The sequence below is a fragment of the Etheostoma cragini genome, chromosome 7 (genome assembly GCF_013103735.1).
Source record: "Etheostoma cragini isolate CJK2018 chromosome 7, CSU_Ecrag_1.0, whole genome shotgun sequence".
Lineage (NCBI taxonomy): Eukaryota > Metazoa > Chordata > Actinopteri > Perciformes > Percidae > Etheostoma > Etheostoma cragini.
Genome location: NC_048413.1, coordinates 15,150,763 through 15,173,713, shown reverse-complemented (window position 1 = coordinate 15,173,713; position 22,951 = coordinate 15,150,763). Strand labels below are relative to the sequence as shown.

The 22,951-nt window shown below is 41.1% G+C and overlaps 1 protein-coding gene across 1 annotated transcript; it reads left to right on the top strand.

Moving 5' to 3' along the window:
• Window positions 1-11,020: 11,020 nt before the first annotated feature.
• Window positions 11,021-21,209, top strand: c1ql4a (complement component 1, q subcomponent-like 4). The gene is made up of 3 exons (XM_034877059.1): window positions 11,021-11,401; window positions 11,727-13,118; window positions 19,922-21,209. Exons 2-3 carry the CDS (start codon window positions 12,573-12,575, stop codon window positions 20,099-20,101), a joined length of 726 nt encoding a protein of 241 aa, XP_034732950.1. The 5' UTR covers window positions 11,021-11,401; window positions 11,727-12,572; the 3' UTR covers window positions 20,102-21,209.
• Window positions 21,210-22,951: the final 1,742 nt, after the last annotated feature.

Sequence of the window (22,951 nt, the reverse complement as noted above, 5' to 3'; positions counted from 1 at the left end):
GTTTCTCTCATTTGCCGACAAGCTATCAGTAATTCAGTGTATTTTTAACAACGTAATTCAAAGAATTTCTTTGCATCAATAAAATTCCCAACATCACTCCCACTGCTTTGCATTGTGAGCAAAACTACCCCATCCTGTTGAATGCCTTCTATGGTCTGGACTTTATTGACTTCATTAAAAGAGGAGTGAAGAGGCCATTTAACAGACCTGAGGAAAGCAAGAAACAGGGATTGTAAAAAGACAAGGGAAGCAGGGGAGTGAGGTGGAGGTTTAGATATAGAGAAAGAGAGAGAGAGAGAAACTGAGAAAGAAAGCGGAAAAGACAGAAAACCAGAAGGAGGTGGGGTTAGAGGGAGACGCTCCACTGCCTGGCTGACAAACAGAGGGTCCCTCCAGAGCCAGGCAGATGAGAAGGAGAGGAGGAGATAGGGAGAGGGGTGAGAGAAAAGGAGGGGAGTTTGATGTGGGCAGTCAACCCCACCACCCTCCAACAGCCTTCCCACTCTTTCTCCACCCCCCAGCAGAAAATCTATGCCTGCTCTCTTAGTATTCCTCCCATCTCCTGTGAAGGCTCTGCGGAGGGGAGAGCAGACAAGTGGACTGCTAGTGAGGCCCTGGCCAGCCGTGTGTGATGCTAGCTGGGAGTTTTCTTCCATTCTTTTTTTTGGGATGGGGTCTTTGCTCAGGGCTGACAGGACAGACAGAGTGCCCAGCCACTTGAAAACCTCCACTAGGGACCTGAACTGGACACATCCTCCCTGTGCACTGTCCTTTCCTCTCCCCTTCCCCCTAAAGTTTTTTTTCTTAAACCTGTAGATCGATAGGTCTACCTATTTTCAGACTGGACCTGAGAGTTCTGGTGATCAGAGAGGGCGCTGTAATAAAACAATTAAGACGTCTTCTTGATGGAAGCTAAGATATTAATTCATTGTATTTGCGTGTTTTGTGCTTCAGCCCATTAACTGAAAATTGAATAATGTACAGGTACGTCAATTTCGACCGTTATCACATTGATTTCCTACCTTGAATTTTGCCATTTGGTTTCATTTATTTTAGTAAAATATGAAAGATCAACTTGCAAAAACTCCAAATTTAATTGTGTCTTTTGTTCAAAAGAACACCTTTCTAGTTACCCTGATGAAGGCAAAAAAAGCGTGGTGTGCTGGCGAAGAGTTGTCCACAGTGTTTTAATTTGAATGAACTTCACACTCATTTGGCCTGGCTGTGCGTTCTCAAAGTTAAAAAGAAATGACCTTCACACGCGGATGGAACAAGCTCAAAAGCTCTCCCCATGCATTTCACTTGAGATCAAAAGTTTCAAAGAAAATCTTATTTAGGGAGCACATGAGAAGCAATGTTGTGTAAAGGAAAATGTAAAGTTGGTCTGGTCTTTTTTAAAACGTTTACTTTTCAGCTAACTACAAACAAATTTTGGTTGACTGTGATTTATTACTATATGCCTAAAAAATGTCCATCAGCTTCAGCTATACTTTGTGATTAGTGCTAATTAATAAATGTTAGCATGCCAACACACTAAACTAATATGGGGAACATGGTCATTGTGAGCGGGATAGCATGCTGGCGTTAGCATTGAACGCAAAGCACAACTCACAGTGACACTATTACTTCCGCACAAATGCAACTACACCAACAATACCTCTGACAAAAAGTGAAGTGAAAATGATACAGTACAGTAATACATTTCTTATATAATGCAAATCTCAAGCTTCACCACATTGACATTTCCATATAACAATGGTATTGTGAAAACAATGGTGGTCTGAAAAATTGGAAATCATTTCAAAACAATCTTTATAAAATTGTCAGCAGTATTGTAAACTAAGTGTACATGCAACTCGCAGGTTGTAGATGTGTAATGCTAAACCACTCATAAAGTCCTTGGAAGATTAAAGGTTTCTGGTTCGAATCCACGGACCATGGGAAAATGTAGGTGGTAAAAAGGAATGACAAACCTCTGCAAGGCACACTATTCCCTAGCAGCTAATTGAACAGAAAAGGTTGTTGTATTAGTAGCCCGTATTACTGGTAATGTGAAGCATGTGTGCATAATTGTAGCCTGGAAATCCAGACCCAAATCTGAAAGATTAAGGTTCTGGCATTGAGTAATGAAAGTTGCCCATCTCGAGGGGCGGCACCAAACGTGCATTTGAAAATCTCCCTTCACGCAATTGGATAACACTACAACCAATCACAAACAACACAGACAATTATGCCGGTGTTGTTTGGTTCAGCGTAAAAAACAATGCTTGCATAACGTGGATCTTCTTTCTGGTAGTATAGCAACACAAAAAAACGACATAGGACCCAGGACCTAACAGAACTAAATGCACATTTTAGATATTGCATTTTTAAGTTGTTTTTGGCCAGAAGACACAATTGAACGGTCTAGAAGAACAACAACTCAAGCAATGGAAAAAACTAACAGAAACACTGGTGTGGCCTTTTTCAAGAGTTTTGAAGACATTTTTTTTCTGTAAGACATGTATAACTATTAACTGCTTTTAATTAACTAACCAAATGAATGATTAAGCCAATGTGGAGTCATTACCAAAGTGTGCCATATCAGATTATTCGTGCTGCAACCTCTACACACTGTTTACCTCACGGGTGTAATGTTTGACTAAATAGTCACTCAGCGCCTGATCCACTCCACAGATGCTTGTTGGAAAATGTCTCTCTCAACACACACACACACGCACACACACAAAGGAGCATCCCCTCTGAGGAGTGAAGACTATAGGCTGAGAGAGTTATGGCTCCGGTAGTGGCGGAGTGTGACGTTTCGAGAGCCCCCCACACGCTTAGCTACCAGCAGAGCTAACTGGTAGATTAAACTGTTATCATCTGTTTAGCTCAGCTCTGGCCTGCCTATATCAGATACACCAATGTGATTGGTGCAGCTCAGCTACAAGGGTATAGTTAATGAGCAGCATTACTCGATGCAAGGTTAACTCACTGAGCAAATTCAAATTGTGCTCTCGCTTGAAGTCTGGATTTCCAGGGCAGCACATTTGCCCTTCCCTGGATAAAAATAGGTTAAAAAGGTAAACAACGTTACTGCTCGCCCATTCAATTGCCCTGTCATAGTGAGCATTTCAATTTTAACTGCAATTGCAATGTTAACCATTGTTCTCTGACAATAATGACAGTTATGTCATTGATTACATGTGTACCTATAATCTTCATTATCACTGCTGCATCATGACTTCTAAACAAAAAAGACACAAAACATTGTTGTTCTTAACATTCTCCTTCAAAGTACCCCGTTTTTCTTTTATCCTGAGCCTGGTTCGTCATGCTTATGTGATCGCGCTAAAGGTCACAGCTTGTAGCTACTGTCATTAGCTGTCACTCTCCCACACTTCCTCCCGCTCCCTGCCTCTCTCCTCCTTCATGTCGCTCTCTGTCACGCGGTTCTTTCTTCTCTGGAACACAGATCAAAGTGCCATCTTTAGTTGGACATTGAAGGTTAAGAGAAGTTAGAAGGGATCCCAATGAAGAGCGAGCCTGCTATGTGTCTGCGTGCTTGTGTGTTAATTGATGTGCAGATGTGCAGCGAGTAGAGACAAGTTGATCAAGGTGGCTCCTCTGGGAGCACACTATCTTTATGTGTTACAGCGTATCAGACAGTAGGTCGGTTGCAATTATAGTTGTGTTTAAAACAGATCCAAAACCTGAGGGGAGAGGAGGAGCAGAAGTGTGTTTTTCAGCACTTCAACAGCAGACATCCAATGTTTAATATTTGAAATAGCAGTGAGAGCTTAGCTTCGTTGTACTTTTCATCAGGGCTTTGGAGAACAGTAGCACAATACTGAATACTGAATACAAACAGTGTTTAGTGGGCTGAATGTAGCTTGAACTAATTAATACACTATTAACCCTACATTAATACACTTGGAAGAGAGGATATTTAGCTTGTTGCTGGAAATCCAACTGACAGTATGAAACAGCAAAGGCATTTGACGTGTACTACATTCCATTGCACAGGCAGTGTGACCGCATGTGGTTAATTGAAACATGTTTGGGTGAGAGGACGGAAAGAAAGAGGAGAATAAGTAAAGGGACAGCAAACACAGGTGTGGCGTTTTATCTGTTTGGGAGGCGAGGGGTAATCACGGCAAATTTTAATCAGTTCAGATCAATTATTCATGGTCAGGGGCCTAGCGAGCTGATTTCCAAAATGCTCCTTCTCTCTCTCTCTCTGACAGCCCTGTATGAATTATTCAGACTGCATTTATACAAAGAACTCCATATCTGATACCTGATCAGTCAGTTAGAAATATAATGCAACAGGGAATGTCAATTACAAATAGAGAAATGGGCCTCATATGTGCACAGGAAAAAGGAAAACAAAGTCAAGAGGAGAATCAAGAGGACAACACACACCATGAAATGTCTTGAAGAAGCCCAGACTTCATGGTCTTGGGAGATTATTATTCACAGAGGAAGGACTTCTCGGCTTTAATGTGCTCAAACAAAGTCAAGATGGTCCCTGTGCCGTGTCTCCACTAATCATCCATCAGTTTATCTTTTCCCTAAGTCAACTCCACCTATAATGTGCACAGCATCAGACCAGGGACTCAACCCAGCTCCATGGTCAAGCTTTAATCATTTCCCTTGCAACTCCCTCTTCCAACCCTACAAAACACTTCTTCCAGCTCATTCAGAATGATGCTGCTGCCTCATTTTCATCCTCACCGAATCAACCTTGTCTATTTCCTCTTGCAGTGTGTTCACCGGCTGCCGCAGGCTGTTTGTAGCTAAATTAAAAACCTAGTGCTGGTCTAAAGATCAGACTCCTGTACCTCAGGGCCATCTGGGCTATGTGCAGCCATTTAGCTCTGCTTTTCGCAGCTATTCTTCGCCTTGCTGGGTCTCAAAAGGTGAAATGACCTTCCCTCTCTGGTCTAAAAAGCAGTCACAATGTGTCGTCCATCATTTACAGAAAACTCATGTTTTTTTAAACATCTTAATATCCCCACGGAATCATTTTTCAGTGCAAATAAGTGCCTTTATCTCTTTTTTGTCTCTCACTTCTTAGCTCTTATTGTGTTTCCCCCTAACAGACTCCCACAGTATCTTGGCTCTTCAAGTTAGACAGTACTGTCAGGGCACATTGATCCTAAGTCTTGCTTTCATTATAATGATGACAGTAAAGGAATTTTGCTCTGGATGAGATTGTCAGCCAAATGCTTCAGTTGGAAATGAAAAGAAAACTAGACTACATCCATGCTGCCCCAAAAGTCAGTCTGATAACTTACTAGTACAAGGACAAGAGGAGGTAGAGGGATGAGTGTATGGAAGAGAAGGGGTGGTTAGGCAGAGAAAGGCAGACAAATAGAGAAATGAGAAATGAGAAAGTGTAATTCTTGCTTGGCACAATATATCATCCTGTACCTGACAGCCACCAACCATAAGTCACCAAATAATCACTCTCAATAATTCAGAGGGATCTCTCGTGTCCTCCCTTCCCCTCGGCCTGCCCTTGTAATGCATTCCCACGAAACAAGGTCAAACCTCATGCCTATTGACACTCATCAGAAATGCAGTTTGAGCAAACCAGGTTTGACTGACTGCATTGCTGCAGTGAATGACGACAGGTTAAAAGGACGGAAGGAGGGAAAAGAGGGACGTATTGTTCATTCCTCCCAGTGTTTCTTAGTGATCTTGCATCTTATCGGCTGGTCTAAGAGGCTTTCACAATTGACATCTCCATGGGAACGTTCCACTGCATCACTAATATACAATTCACTGCTTCCTTACATTCCAATAATATCCCCCTGTACTGTGGAAACACTCTGAATCAGCCAATGCAGTTTTTGTGTTTTGTGTCTTGAATTTCCACCTATTTAATAGAGAGATAAGACCACAGATCAATGCCAATTTTGTCAGTGGATAAGAATTCTGCAGGATGGAAATGTATTACAGAAATGGAGGTAGATGTTATGTATTGGTGACATTGGAAAATGAAGGTATTAATTGCATGACGCCTGGCCAAAAAATGCATCTATGAAAGAACTGAAAGATAATTAAACGGTTGAACTAAAGGACTTGATCATGGCTGAAAAAGATTATGAGGCAGATAAATGTATCATTCTCCCTAACAACATGTGTCTTGGTTGGGATAGCTGGCCAGTCCATTCATCCTCGTCATGTTGCTGTCAAAGCCCCACTGCAGACGAGTGATGACCACCCTTGTCAGACCAAGCGCTGTCGGTCTCCCTCTGAATGATAGAAATGTAGAGTGTGTCTGTACTGAAGGACGGATCAATTTCTTTCACTCTGTCCTTTACGTCTCCGTGCTTTTTCGTTGTCATAGGCCTACCTTGAAAATCACAGTAATCTTACCTCCCCTGAAACAGAAGATTTGGAGTTTTTTTCCCTTCACTATCTAAATCTTAATCAACACCTTTCATACTTCTGCAGGGTTTTTGCTCTGACGACTGTCCCTGCTGCGTGTCACTTCTCGACCTTTTCTCCATGTGCGTGTCCATCATCTCTTTTGTCTGTGACTGCTGGCTATGTGATCATGTGTGCGCTGTGTTTATTTCACAGCGTGGCACAGGAGGGGATCGGCACCAACTTGGGGATGCTCCGAGAATGTCATTGTTTGGTTGTGCTCTGCTTTCTGACGCAGTTTATACAGCAGCGACAACTTTTCTTCCCCAGTGTGGCCTTCTGCTTTGTCTGCCTGCAATCAGGAACGGTAAATAAGTGGTAATGGGAGTGAATGGGAGGGGAAGTCAGCCAACGTCTTTCTGTCATCACTTTAGAAGGTTGCGACCCCAAAGCACGGTGGCACAGAGCTGCTAAATTATTCAGGCTGTGTCTCAAGCCCTGATCTCTGGAGTAGACGGGTCTGTGATTGCTTGGAACGGACTGACTGACATTTGCACATGAAAATCGCCTCTGTTTCCCCCAAACACCCGTTCTGCTGAAAGGAAACATCCGAGGGACCCTGGTTCTGTATGATGGGGGCTTTGGGGTATGGGAGGGTTGGTGGTAAGAAAGCATTGCTTTTTAGCGTGTGTGGCTGAGCAGTGAACAATCAACGAGAGTGAGACTCAACTCCTGAAGAAGAAAAGTTTACCAGTTTGCTGTGTGGTGATATTGCAGTTTTGGATAAATTAATACTCTTAAAGTGTCACTATAATGAGCAAAAACGCAGCTGACTCATAAATCATCTTTCTGAGTAGGGTCAAGGGCCATTTGACTGAGACATGAGCAGAAATGTGAACTTAGGTATAGGAATATTTTCTTACTAATAATACATTGTACATATCCAAGCATACTTATTGATTAAATGCCAGCATTTTGTGTACACAAAAATTCCAGATAGGATTAATGCAAAAAAAAGAATCAATGTGTTCCAAAAGGCCATTGCATGCTTTCTCAGCGTGTGGTTGGACATGTCTATAATGATGCATTACACTGTGTAAGGTTTATTCGTGCTGCAAGAGTATAACTATTCTGTAATTGCAAATCAAGGTTTGTTTCATTATAATTTATTATAATAAATCTTCAGTAGATTGTTAACCAAAACAGTCTACAACCCAAGTTGTTTACTGTTATTTGTCCAATTAAAGCTGGAGAGCTTTTGATTAATCAGACTCCTTCCAGAGTGCAGTTAAAGTGAATGAGCAGGAGAAGTGTGTGTGTGTGAGGGGAGAGAGTGAGAACATCCTTCTGTATGCTGGACCATGTCTCTGAGCTGAAGGCGAACAGAGCTGGGGTGAGGGGTGGGAGGAGGTGGGGAGGTGCAGGGGATAACTGGCCCTGCTGGGAGGGAGGAGGAGGAGAACACAGCTAAAGAGAGGGCGGGTGGGAGAGAGGGAAAAGGAGAGGGTGGACCATCTGACAGATGACAAATTGTGATTAATAAATGTGGTTCAGGACAGCAGTGTGGAGGGTTGTTATTAATAGAGAGAATTAGAGTGGCTGTGCAACTCAATCTGCACACTGTCAGTCTGCATCAGGCCCCATAATCAGAGCATAATGAAAAAGCACAGCACCAGGATATAGACACATCCACACCCTTGTACTCTGCTTACAAAACTACTGTACAGTAAACACACATGTTCAGGTATGGTAGGCAGAACATAACACATTTTATGCCAGGGTGCAAGAACAATGTAATGGACTAACAAACTAGTGGGCCTGAATAAACATACGTCCTATTCATCTTTGAAAAGTTTTGCTAGAAATGTGACAGATTTTCTGGGATAAAAGACCTCCATTTCTTTTCCTTTTACTCCATGAAACATTCTACAGCAGCCTTATTTTTAAGGGTCAAGCCAAATACACACATCAGATTTATCAGTGATCTACCTATACACATTGCAATTCAGACATGACTGTAAATAGAGCAATGTGTTTTTGTTTAACTGTACAGTTCTCATAAATTCCCTTGTTTTAGACTGGCCCCAAATCAACTCTTTATATCCCTAATGACCTCTAAAGTGATTTACAAGAAAGTATTCTTTCTCATAGCAAAGAATGGGAGCTTGATAGCTGGATTCCTTTCAGTGTAAACTGGGGAAGATGTAAGCAGTGGTCCCGTGGGAGTTATGGCCCTCCGGCAGCTACGTGCGTCTTGGGTACGATATGTCATCATCCCTCAGAGCTGATGCTCACTATGTGCTGGTCACACTCCCTGAACTGGTGTGGATTGTGTGACAGCGCCACTATCTCAAAACCAAACACGACATGTCACAAATACTTGTGTGTTATATGTGACTTATAGTATATCACTGACTGAGATAGCTGAGATTGTTCCTCCCATTACTACTCTGGTTGCAAGAAACATTTGTTTTGTGCCATGCATAAAAACATGTAGAGTTACAAAAAACGTTTCAGTGAATGGCTGAATTGAAGAATTCATCTTTGTGGTGGAACTCAGTCCGCTTTCTCAGGAATGGAGTAACGTACTCCTTTTACAATCAGTCATGTCAAACAGGTAGTGTTGTGGTCAGAAGTGTAACATTGGAGCTTTCATATAGTTTACAATCAGGTAACAAGTTATGACATCTGATTTTGGAAAAACACCTACGATACCACTTCCTTAACTGTAGCTGGATACTTCTGTCAGCTGTTTTTACACTGGCACACTCATCTTGTTAAGTGACTGAACAGTACATAAAACAGTCGAAGTGAGTTTAAGGTGTAACACAGCATAACTATTTACTCAATACTAATAATAATACTACATTCATTTTATTCCATTACAGTCTTTAAGAAACTATGTAAGACTCTAGAAAAACCAGCCATAGCAAAAGAGAAGTACAACATGAGTAATGTGGCCATAAATAAGTTCCTGCTCCTTTATTACTTGTTTACACAGAAGAAAGAAAAGCTAGAGCTCGAATTATGCAGCCGTGTGCACAAAAGACAGAGATTTATTCTTGGTGTATCATAATATATGAAATTAATTATTAAACAAACTAATTATTCAAACAGACCAGTAATGATTCTCCTATGGCCCTTTTTCTATTGGTGACAGTGGAGACCGCGTGAGTCTGAGCGAAGTCAGAGCAGGTGACATGGTAAAGAAATATTGCACTGAATTAAAAAAAAATCACATCCCATCAACATAATGCATAATGTTGAATTTTAGGAGAGTGTGAATACTAAGGGGAACAAATCAAGAAGAGAATAGGGAGAGAGGGAGACAGACAGCTGAAAGACATGCACATAATTCAATATTAATCACCTCAGTAATATTTTAACAGGCTTTAAAAATCCAATCCTGAGCATATTGCCTTTGACTGTTGGCGATGATTATCTGCCTCATGCTGCTTAGGACCTCTGAGCACTGTTCTAGCGGGCCAGACTGACGGAACCTGCAAACTGGGACTTACACAGCATTTAACTCTTTAACCCTTTTATGCTCAGCTATGCCAACATTTCCCAATAGAAATATCACAGGCCATTGGTACCCAAACTTTCCACACCCTCCATCTCAATCTAACCCATTCTGGAAAAAAACATCTTAAAACTCTGTGGATGTCCGCTTCTCCATGTCCGCTGGGATCAGGTTGGTTGATCCCTACATGGCCAGACACTGGTCATCATATCTGAGGAGGGAGAGGTTGAGAAGGTGGTGGTTAATAAAAAGAGTGCCATCAATACTGTATGTAGACCTATTCCCCTTGCTCCCAACGCTTCGGTCATTAAACTTTAAACTCGCAGATTTGCTTGTCATACAGGTGACACAAAACGTCAATAAATGTGAGATAAAAATCGCCAAAAAAATCAAATTATTTTATTTTTTAATTGCAAATTGATACAAGAATACAAATCATGTCCTTCTATTACTAATGGTGCAAAAACTCTTTGTCTATGTATACCTGCATAATGTGCGTGTGTGTGTGTGAGTGCAGGCATTGCATGTATTTGTGTGTAAGGTAAAGGAAAAAGAGAAGCACAATGTGTGGGGCAGGGTGTCTCACTAATGAGGCTTTATGGCTGTGGGATGCGAGTCACACACAAAAGGGTATGGGGAACATTTAGTGTCTCCTCTGCATTCCTCACACATCATGCTGAGGTATCTTTTACTTAGTCATCGTCCTCTGGCCTCCCTTCCTAGCACACAGAAGATGAAAACATCTGCCTTTGTTTTGCAACACTTTATCAAACATTATGTCTGCCAGGAGTTCGCCTCTAACAACAGGTGAATGTCAGGCTAACAGGACACAGGTGGGAATCTAGTCTGCATTTTTATCTGTTTGCATTGAAATACATATTTGATTTAGACAAACAAATAATGATAAACAAACAAAAAATCAGGTGTGTATGTTACTAAAGGTTGCCAATAAATCAATATCCATACATTTGACTGTGGAGTAGTTTTTGTTAGAAACTGAGGAGCAAAACAAAAATGCTGGTTTCATCTAATGGAGAGATAGATAGATAGATAGATAGATAGATTGATAGAGAGAGAGAAGGAGAGAGAGAAAGAGAGAGAGAGAGAGAGAGAGAGAGAGAGAGAGCTCTAACAGGTGTCGACGAGGACTGCACATGGACCAAACATTGCGATAAGCGATACAGTCACAACCACTCTGGATGGGAGCGTCAGGTTGCCGTGCGTCCGTCATTCGGGATTGCATCAAAAAGTGTTCCAACAGGCATTTTCTCAGCTTCATTTCCCCCCAAGTTAGCCGCATTTAAACTCCATTTTTTACCTGGAAAGAAAAGGGGGGTTTAACGGCTGATTAAGAAACTCTCATCACTTTCCTGGCATCTCCTGCGCACCCCTCCGGCTCCTCGTCCGATACTCCAGCGGTTCAAAGCCCTTCAGTCATTTTTGGTGGGACGCGGACTGCACAGATGCACAGAAGATTTTATCCGCCAAAAATATTGTTTGGATCATAAAGAGCAGATGGTGAGTTTTTTGTTTGTCTTTTTTCGGTTTCTGTTAACTATTTTTAAATTCACTCAGCACACGTTCATAGCGCATAGTAAATACAAGGCATTTCATGTAATTTACATGTATAAAGAAATGAATTAAAACAAAACAAAATGATTATTTTCGCTTATTTCTAGAAAACACCATATTAAATTTAAACATGTACATCATTTTGTATATATATGTATCTTTATACATTCTTTGAATTACCGCAGTTATGTTACAGTCCAATGATATAACAGTGGTAAATAAGGACAAATCATTTATGAAGTGTTTTTGCTCTTTTTGCTTTTCTTTTCAGATGCAGATATAGTCAGAGGAGGACTCCATCAAAAGTGTTATTGCATTCCGGAAAACGTCACCTTCTTAACTTGGACAAAGAAAACAAGATAGGCTATAAGTGCAGGGACATAAAATGATTGTGTCAGGAAAAGATCTGTGATGAACTTTTGTCACTTACAGTCATGGCATTAAGTGAGACATCCACATGAAGTGAAACCCTGCTTTGGAATGGGTGGGGATTGAAAGAAGATTTTTCTGAAAAAAACTGTAAATCATACTTCATCCAGCAAAACAAACAATACCTCCACTCCCTACTCAATAAGCTGAATTTGGCACCAGCCCTGGTTTCAGCATTCTTTTAACAAGCTCCACTTCCACAACAACCCTCTCAGTGCCAGTCATGGTGTCTGTCTGAAGCGGAAAAACAAACTGAAGAGAACAACAGGTGAAGTCAAATAAAGGTGAACCAGATTTCATCAGTTACATTTTTTTTTGTAGTGTATCACCACAAATCTGAGCCATCTAGATTGTTGTGTTTATTTCCTTAAACACTGGGGTGTGTAAAGTTTTTGTCTTTTTAACCATACCGACAGACTTTTAAATATTGTCCTTTCTGGTGGCTATATCATTTCTTATTTCCCTCCTGACTGTCTTCCATTTTGCGTTCTCTCTCTCATTCTTTGCCCAGTGATACACTGTTCCCCCCGCCCCTCTCCACATCCTTCTTTTTAACCATACTGGTTCTCTGAGAGGCTTAATCCTGGCCGGCACTATTCCAGCCAAGGGGGAAGAGGACTTCCTGACGCTGGCCGCTTCACGGCTAAGCCGCAGGAAACGCGTCATTGGAGCTGCTGTAGGTGTGGCCATGGTTCTAATACTGTTGGTGGCTATTCCCCTGCTGGTCCACACAACCAAGGGGGGGAACACTGGAAATGCAGGGAGCCATTACGAAATGCTTGGAAGCTGCAGGATGGTATGCGACCCTTATGCTACGTCTCAGCCAGGCCAGGAGCTGACAGATGTGTCTCCTCCGCCCCAGGATCACTCTGGGAAGAAGCTAAAGTCTGGGCTGCGTGGGCCTCCAGGGATCCCTGGTCCTCAAGGAGCACGTGGACCCCCTGGAGAACCAGGCAAACCAGGGCCACAGGGACCCCCAGGTCCAAGTCCGGGTGGTTATTCTCCCTCACTCTACACTCCCAAAATCGCCTTTTACGCAGGGCTACGCAAGCAGCATGAGGGAAGTGAAATACTAAAGTTTGATGATGTGGTGACCAATGTAGGTAACTACTATGAGCCCAGCACCGGCAAGTTCACCTGTCCTCTGCCTGGCATCTACTTCTTCACCTACCATGTTCTAATGAGAGGTGGTGATGGGACCAGCATGTGGGCAGACCTGAAAAAGAATGGACTGGTTAGTAAATATGCGTGTGTGTGTGGTGTTGTGTGCGTGAGTATGTGCATGCATGAAGGTAAAGTGGAGGGTCTGCATGTATGTTGTATGTATGCACATACACGACCAACTATTTTTCCCTGTTGACCATCCTGTGTTACTATTGACTTGTATTCACCTCAGTAATATTGAGCTCTTCAGATTCAGAGCACATTCCACTTAGCAGGTGGCAACATGACAGCCAAAGAATGAAATAGCAAATGTTCTCCTCATTAAGGGGAATTCATGCTATACAGTCTACGGATCACAGCTACGGATATTTGCATTCTCACGTGTACTGTGGCTAAATGACAAGTGGCAGAATGCGGGTGCCACCAAAAGGAACAGTCTAATTAGTAAGTATCATACACAGAGCTTGATTATCTCCTAAACAGAAGTGCAAAAGAGCGCAGGAAAAATGTCTGTTAGTACGTGGACCCGTCAGTTTACACTTCAGCTAAATAAATAATGAATGTAAAATTGACAGTCCACTCATCCCCTCCCTCATTCCCCAGACACTAATTAAAGACAGAGGGGCTGATGGGGGGAAGAGGAGAGGAGAGGTGGGAACACATCACAGGGATTTCATCAGAGGACTCTAAATTCAGGAAACATTCTTCAAGTTGCTTTTTACATTCATTCATTCATCAAGGACTTGAAATGTAAAAAACTCACTGCTCAGACCTCACACTCTGGACATGTAGTGCACCAAGAACTGTTGAAACAAGTACACACAGGCTTATGTAGGCTCATACACACTGTGTGGGTTTAAATCCACAGTGAGACAAGATTGCTTTAAAATAGTTCATTTAGACCTTGATAGAGATTTGTTGAGATGTAAAACTAAATGTTTAAAATCTTTCCTTGTTAATTATTGTTAGATTTATTATATGCCACAAAGTGGAATATTTTTTTAAGGCCGCCTATTTCCTATATTGTCATTCAAGTCATCTTAGCCTGCTAAATAATGTATACATCTTAGATTAGATCCCCTGAACACCTGCTATGCTTCCCTCTCCGAACCCCTTTCCAACAATGATTCTCCATCAATTATCTTTTCACTCAACTCAATCATTTAACGTCACCCAGGTCCATCCGACAACCGTCAGGTGGCCTCCTTAAACAGTTCTGTTAAAAAGAGCACTCACCTAACAAGTATCCACCCAAACAGAGCAACTGGTAGATGGAAATGGAGTGTATATGAAGTGCTGCAGAATGCCTGATCATGAGTTTTTGAAGCCCTGAGGCAAAGGTACACTCTGCCTGTCAGTCAGTGCCTCGGGTTTACTAAATGGGCACTGCGTCTGACAGGTTGCATTCCTGACTGAATCAAACGGCCTGTTTTACTATCGCCGTAGGTGCTGAGGCTACATTGGATATTTTATCTGCCCACAGCCCCCTCCCTCCCCCCCCCAAAAAAGAGGATTGCCGAAGCCACAAATTTGCTACATTCTTTTCCCGCTTGTGTTGTAACTTTTACACCTTAACAGACAGATAAGGTCATTTGTAACTTTGAGTTTGTTAGGCTGCCAGTCCAACAGATTCACGGCTCGGACAGATTCAGCAAAAACGAATGAAACACAAGAGACTCAACATGACATAGACATGCCGAGACGTCCACTTTGAGACGTGAAAGGGGAAGCAAAACAAGACAAGTGAGTTGATGTGAAGATCAGGGGTGGAGCTGAGGAAGATAGATGACTTAATAGAGATGTGGAGACAGTGGGCTGGTAGACGAGGCATCAGGGAGGCTGGTGGTGAAGGCCAGGATGAGATCAGGCACGATGACCAATGGACACCCACTCAACACGTCTCGGCATGACAAGTGATCAAGGTCGGCCAGAGGAAGAGAGAAAATTGGTTTACAAACTGTGTTGATGCACCAAATGCAGATAGGGTGGGGGTCAATTAATTAATTCTGGATACCAATAGATTTTCTCTGGGAACTGTTGATTACTCTTGAATCTTTGCTAATGATGTTAAAAATAGGCACACGGCATCGGCTGCTGGATTTATGTCGTGTTACATGAGTGTGGTCTAAGAAGGATGTGCTGACTGTGTGGCAGGGGCTTTCATGATTGCTGTAGATCCGATACCTATTACATTCACTAAATCCCCACTCTGTAAAGCCCACTTGCTCACACCTCAATCTAACTTTCACAAAGCATTGCAGCATGACAGGGTTTTATGGCCAGGGTATTTGTGACTGATGGGGGTCACACTTCAGTTGCTTCCATGTTTGTAATGCAACGGTAATTGACTACAATTCCAACATATGATGTGGATTGTTTGCTCCACACTGTTACACCCCATTCACCCACTATTAAATGTTTAATGCACAGTTAGTAACCAGACGCCACACATTGATAACATTTGACTACACGGTTTGGGAAGATGATGTCTCCATATAATATCCTTAATGATACTTAATGATTGAATATTGATTTAGCCTTGCTCAAAATAAATAGTTATGAATGCACTTCTCATTGGTGCCATTGCTATTATAAATGTGCTCAATCACTCTAGTTCTAAATCACTTTCAAGGATACATGAGTTGTATGCTACTTAATATTCCAGCTTGGTGCCAAATATTATTTAGACAGCCTATGCTAATGTTGGCATGCTTTTTAGTTAAAAGCTTTCTCCCTTCCCCCACATTAACTGGTATGAAAGCTGTTCACCTATACTCATAGATATACTCCCATAGTTCACGACTGCATATCCATATTAAATATTCTTAATACAATGTCGAGAAATAGATACTGGTCTGGCTCCCATTTAATCCCTCCTTTGTTTTGTCACCTGTCATATAGACCCTTTTCATAGCTCAGTTAAAGGTCAAGTAACTTCACACTCTAGTGTTAAAATGTCATCACATGCTGTAATGGCCGGTACCTGTATTAACTTCTCCAGTGCAGAGACATAGCTACCGGTATGCTACAGGTGAAACATAATTAGCTTCGTAGTGAGGAGCCAGAAAGCGTCAGATACAAAGCAGAATCAGTTCTATGGAGATAAGTCATGTGTCTCTTCAGTCCGAAAGAGATCTAAATAAAATCTCAAAATGCAGCCGACCACAGACTGTAATACTGAATGACAGGTAATAGCAATCTAAGGCACGGTTCAATGCTGCTGTTGCTTGTTGCCATGTAATCCCCAGGCTCCCAAAGGAGAGGGAAAACCTATTTAATAAATATTCTACTTCCACAACAACCCCCCACCTATCACCAACCGTGGAGTCCCTTAGGGAAGTTTAACAGCTACTTTTCTATTGTCCCTGCTCTAAGAGGTCAGTATATCACAGTGAATGAATCCTGTCAGTTTTATTACCAGTGGAGCACAGACCCACAGATAAAAACAAGACTTCATATACCCCCACATCTCACCGGTCTAACAAAATAGCCTCGCTTGATCAGGTCCCCTCCCTCTCCTTTCCTCAACCCCCTGGCAATTGTTTTTTTCTCTCTCTTCTTTTTGTCTATCCTTGTCTGTCTTCAGCGCTGCAGCACTACTTGTAAATTACACTGCAGCTGCTCCCCACACCTTCACCACACCTCGTTACTCCTTCCTCCACGCCTGTGGCCCCCTCTGTTCCCAGGCATGTTTACCGGAGGCCCAATAATGAAAGGGCTAGGCGGAAACAGAGACCACCACGGGCAAACCCTGTGGGCCCCTGCCTCACGGCTAACAACCCTTCCAGCTCCAGGATCAGCACAGTGTGCTGCCTGGTTCCCAGGGATCAGCCTGTGTCCTCCAGCCGTAGCCTTTTCCTCTGTTGGCTTCCTGTCCTAATCCTGCCACAGCTCCCTCGTACCTCTCTGTCTGGCATCTGCATTAATGGGTGGCTTGCATTATACCTTTGCACCTAGGAACATCAGCTGAAGCACCAATACATATATCATATATTGGCAAAATTATCTCTACACTAAGTGATTAATATTATTCTGTTGTATTCAACCGCACTTTCATGCATTAAGTCATGAGAATCTGAAGAGGCCTGAGGGGGAAAGATCTCCCTACAGCTCCCTCAGCTGCACTGTTTGGCCAAAATAATGAGCAGGATGACATATGCCTTGCGTCGATAGGGTGTCACAACAACAGAGTCGCTGTCAGCGGCAGCCAAAGATGCAAATGTGATATTGGCTGTCACTACACATGTCAAGCAAAACAACAATATAACCTTTATAGATGATAAGGGATTGGTGTCATTATTTGAGAGATGGTCTTATGGGGGCCTAAGAAAGAGTAGATCATTTTCAGTGTTTAATTGTACTAATTGGGCAGTCTGGGTGACAAGAGAAAAAAATAGTAAATAAAAAAATGTATGTCTGATTATATAACAAATTATTTAGATTTTTCCTAAATGCTCAATGTGCCTGCTACTGTTGTAAGAGAAAATATTTTTTTTCTCTTAGGAATGTTTCTATTTTCCTGGATGGAGCAAGAATGGCATAAACAGATACAAATATAAAGGATGTCATGGGTGCCCGAATAGCTCAGTTGGTATAGCGGGTGCCCATATATAGAGGTTTACTCCTCGACGCAGCAAGCCCAGGTTTGACTCCGATCTGTGGCCCTTAGCTGCATTCCATTCCCCCCTCTCTCCCCTTTCATGTCTTCAGCTGTCCTGTCAAATAAAGCCCTACAAATGCCAAAAAAGTGATAAAATAATTCATTTACTGGATTTTTTTTTCCTCATTTCTAACCTTTGTATTGCTCTCAGTCACATTATCACAGGCACCTTGGACTTAATGATTTTGTAGTTTCAATTAACTTTATTTCACTTGACTTTTTCCAAAACACATATTATGCAGTAATTAATTGCACATAACCATATTTTTAGGAGACAAGAATGCAAGGAGCATATATACGTGCCATATCCCTCCTATGCTGTTTTTTTAACACAGTATTAAGCCTACATTACCATACCTTAGACTAAATAAGTGAAGTAGATGCAGGTAGATGATTTTAATAACATACAGGTTTGTGGTTGTCTGAACAGGCATGTCTTTTACTTCTCCACATCCTAGATGACTTATCTAGAAAGACTAAGAAATTGGTGTTACTGTATCTGACTTTTACTTCCTCATTGTTTTTCCAACTGAGGCAATCTTCTTTCTCATTTTTTTTAACCTTTCCTACATAATGTGGCTATAGTGCAAAGTTATCCCACATGTAAAACAAGAAAAGCTAAATAGCTAATGAGAAATAAAACTCAAGGTACAGAATCTGATCCGTCCATGACCTGCATTTCATTTAAAGAAACCTACAGATAGTGTACAGGTAATTGAAATCCAGTGTTGATAGATGGTGAACACAAAGACTCAGAAGAGTGCAACATGCATAGGTGGCACGTGGAAAAGAGAATATTATTTTTGGTTACAGTAATTCAGCCTCTGTTACTTGGTGATTGACTGTTTTCAGATTGATGCCTACTCGTTGGGGGAAAGGAGGCCCCAGTGATGGGAATGACATGATGGTAGTTGAGTTGCAGATCATATTCTGGGTCTGTCATCGAGATGTGCGTGGCTTGTCTGGCTCTTGACACAGATTGAGTGCTCCCACTGTATATGGACACTGAGCCAGACACAAGGCCACTGATGGCTGACATATGTCTGATGATTGGAGCTGCTGCATCAGAATTATTGATACATCCTACTTTTTTTTTTAGGAATGCAACCTAGTGTATGATATCTATCTATCTATCTAACTATCTATCTATCTAACTATCTATCTATCTATCTATCTATCTATCTATCTATCTATATATCTATAAAAATTGTTGTTGTGAAGAGAAGAAGAGATGAAGAGCTTCGAGAATCTTATATAATCTTATATATATACACATATACACACACATATATATATACATACAGTATATATAGACCTATACTGTATATACAGTACACACATTTTAGTTTAAGACACTGACACGTAACATTGTATCTAAAAAATAATGCAGTGATATGCTTAGTCTGTTGCTTATAGGATTAAAAGTACAATAATAATTAAACAAATCCTGGTTCCACTTAATCTGTAACTCAATCTAGGCATGTGTATTTAAATGTCAATAATGAGTTAACCCAATAAAATGTGTTAACAAACAAGTTAAGATCTACTGCTGCAGGGTCAATAAGACCAAACTCACCCCCAGCATGCAAATGTGAAACTGTCTGACCTCAGCCAAGCCACTCAATATCATCCACATTGAGCCGGCCGAGGATCATAAGCAACAGGTCAAAAGCTGGAACGGATAGTGATGCGGCTTCTCAGCTGAGCTAGTTTTCCCAAAGACAACCTGTTGTCCCCATCGAGTCCGCTTATCTTCACGAAGAAAACAGATCTGCTTATAAAATAGAATAGATTAGAATAGAATAGAATAGAATTTTACTTTGGCTTGCCAGACCTACAACACAGATAAACATACAGACATCTCAAACAAGCACATACACAGATTGGTCCTTTTCCCTGAGCCCCAGCTCCAGCTGATCAATAACAGGCAGAGTGGCTGTGTTTTTAGTCCACCTTAAGGGTCACAGGTCACAGTCCAATCCATCTTTTTATCCAGCATTAATGCGGAGGTGATGTCATACTCACAAGTGTCTCCTTTAACAGTTGATAATTGATCATGACCACCCTAAACAAAATGTGATAAAGGAATGTGATATGGTAGTTTAAATGAGCTGCTGAGTTCCTGGAGCTATTAAGTAAGTGACATTTGCAAGTGTTTGTTCAGTTTTGTCCATGTTTTAATTGTCAATGCATATATCCTCTGTGGGTGACAGGTAAGAGCCAGCGCCATCGCTCAGGACGCTGATCAGAATTACGACTATGCCTCCAACAGTGTGATCCTGCATTTGGACGTGGGTGATGAGGTGTGTGTGCAGCTGGATGGCGGGAAGGTTCACGGAGGGAACAAAAACAAGTACAGCACCTTCTCCGGCTTCCTCATCTACCCAGACTGAGACTTGTCCTTACTCACGGAGAAAGGACACACACATAGACATATTCACACTTACATAGACATATGCAAATGAAAGCACATACACAGATATGCACATGCACAATGCCTGCATGTACATACAAAATGATACACACACACACAGAGACATCATGAGATAACAACAGACTACAGAAGTGTGGATTGACTGAAAATACGAGATAAGGGAAATTATGTTGAGTCGTCTGATTTTGAGCCAATCATCATGAGCAACTGCAATTATTGGCAACCTTTGTGCAAATATGAATATCAAAAGATTTACAGTATAGGTGCATATAACAATTGCACGTTGTGGCTCTAAAATATCTAAAATAATTTACTGTGTTGCATATTAACTGACATTGTGAGAACTTGAATATAACAAACACCATCAGTCTAATTGTATTTTAATGCAATAATGGCGTTGAGGGGGCCATTAATCAAGATGATTAAGCTGAGGCAGACACACACCTACTGTATTCCAGTCTTCACCTGATACATTTCTGCTCTCCATTGAAGTGACTTTTGATCAAATGGCCTGTCTATATTTTGCAACTCATCATTGTCAAAAATTACCATTAAAGTGAATTAGACCAGTTAAAAATAAATCCCTGTTGGGATTCACTCTGCATTGGTGCCCTACTGATCAAAAGGCCATCTGAATAAACACAGAAGACACAGAATAAGCACCTTGCTTTTTCCGTTTCCGTTATGACGCTGGTGACACAAAACATATTACAACACATTTCATGAATGGCACAAGTGTGTTTTAAGTTTTAATTGCCAAGTGCATTATTGACAATGTTGTGTGTCTGTGTGTGGGTGGGTCAGTATGTATGAGTGGATATATAGATACTGTAATATAATGAGGCAGTGAAAATTAAGAGCTGCAGTGTTTTAATAACATTAAATGTTGTACAATACATTACAGGCACGTTACTGTAATTACACTGCCATACCTACTTAGTATTTTATTTTTGAGAGACCTTGTCAAAGTATCTTCATATATATATATAAATAGTAATCCTGGGATGGGCTGTCTGGTATGTTGAATAGGCTGAGTAGACCATTGCTATTAAAATATCTATACCTATCTTGTCTGTGTTCTTGCATTTTGTTTTGGCGTGGTAAAGGTCAGAATAAAGGCATGTGCGTTTAACAGTCACAGACAGACGCAGCCTCTTGTTCAGTTTTATTTGGACTGACTGTGGAGAATTGATATTGAAGTTGACCACAGCCAGTGTCTGCTACATCATGGATTTCCAATATGTCTTAAGACACTGTCTAAAAAACAAACATTAAAATCGCTATATTGATCTCTGCTTACACTACACTAGGAGACAATACACTGAGGATCTACAAAATCCAGCCGATGAATACATTTTAAATCTTACATTACAGCGATCAATTGTATAAACAAACCAAATTGGTTCATTGTTTGATGAGGCTTAACATTGTTAATCAGAATTTTTAACCAAGAGCATTTGTTGGAGAGCTCACAAATAACAAGAAATACATGCAGGGAATTCTTCCTTAAATAATAATAATTTGTCTGAATTTATTGGTAATCCAGAAGGGATTTTAGAGAAATGCTGTGCTCTCTCTTTCACACACGCACACTTGTCCAGCATTTTTTAGGAAATTTATATTTCTGAATAGATAGTTTATTTACAGTGCTATTGGAAATAAAATACAAGGAAAAAAATGTTCAAGTGCAAGGTGATATGTTCAAATGTCTTGTTTTGTTGGACCAACAGCCCAGAACCCAAAGACATTCAGATTGACACCATATAAGACAAGGAAACCATGTAAATGCTTTCATTTGAGAAGCTGAAATCTGTGGACCTTTGCACTTTTTATATTTTCATAAAACGTTATTCATAGTTGGATTCTGTTTCTTTTTTTAATGACTGTAAAACAAGCCTATTATTCACTTTTTGCCTATGTGGAAAAAAAATGTATTATCCAATATTCTAGGTAAATATAAAGGTAATTAGAAAACAAGATTGTTTAATTAGCTCACCATTACTTTGAACAGACAGCTTTGATTTAAGGAAAAATGTGGTACATTTAATTTGTTTAGGTTTACAAATGATCTATAAACTGTAGCCTACTTTGATACATGTGGCATGAGAGGACTTCTAAACACTAAACTACAATATGAGCTGTATGTGTTATTTTACATGACACATAAATGTGCAACAATCATACCTAACATGTATGATATAAAACTAGCCAATTGCTAAATATTTTACACTTTTGTGTTATTTATAATTTAAGTGATCCTAATTTTCAATATCGTCACTTCAACAGTTACTAAACGAGAGAAGGATGTCATCTCTAACTTCGAGTTAAGGAATCTTGAATCCCTCCAATGTTACTCGCAAAAAGGAGTGTCTAATTACAGAAAAGAGATGATGGCATTCTAGACTTAAAGGATTTGGTGAATCTGTTGCTCCTGAGGCAAAGATAGAGGGATGTAGCTACGCCATGCCTGGGCCCAGCCCCCGGCTTTCTCTCCTGGCGGATTCCAGTTGAAAGTTAATTGGACGGGGAGAGGTCTGACACAGGCTGCGCTGAGGCCCATTAGTGATTCCCCTGTCGAATGCAGAGCCACGAGGATCACAGACTCACAAATAGGAGGATTAAAATAATCAATAGCCTTGACTTCCATCGAACACACACACAAACACACACACACACACAGTAATTAGTGGGCAACCTATTCAGCAGTGGACTATGACACCCTCCTGAACCTTACCCCACACACAGAAGCTGCACACTCCAATAGCTGTGGTGCCTAATGAGGGGAAATAGTTGTAGCTGCTCGTGAAGA

Excerpts from the sequence above, each read along its gene's own strand:
- c1ql4a (XM_034877059.1), top strand. The coding sequence starts at position 12,573 with ATGGTTCTAATACTGTTGGTGGCTATTCCCCTGCTGGTCCACACAACC. Across the intron at positions 13,119-19,921 it reads ACCTGAAAAAGAATGGACTG|GTAAGAGCCAGCGCCATCGC; the intron begins GTTAGTAAATAT and ends TGTGGGTGACAG.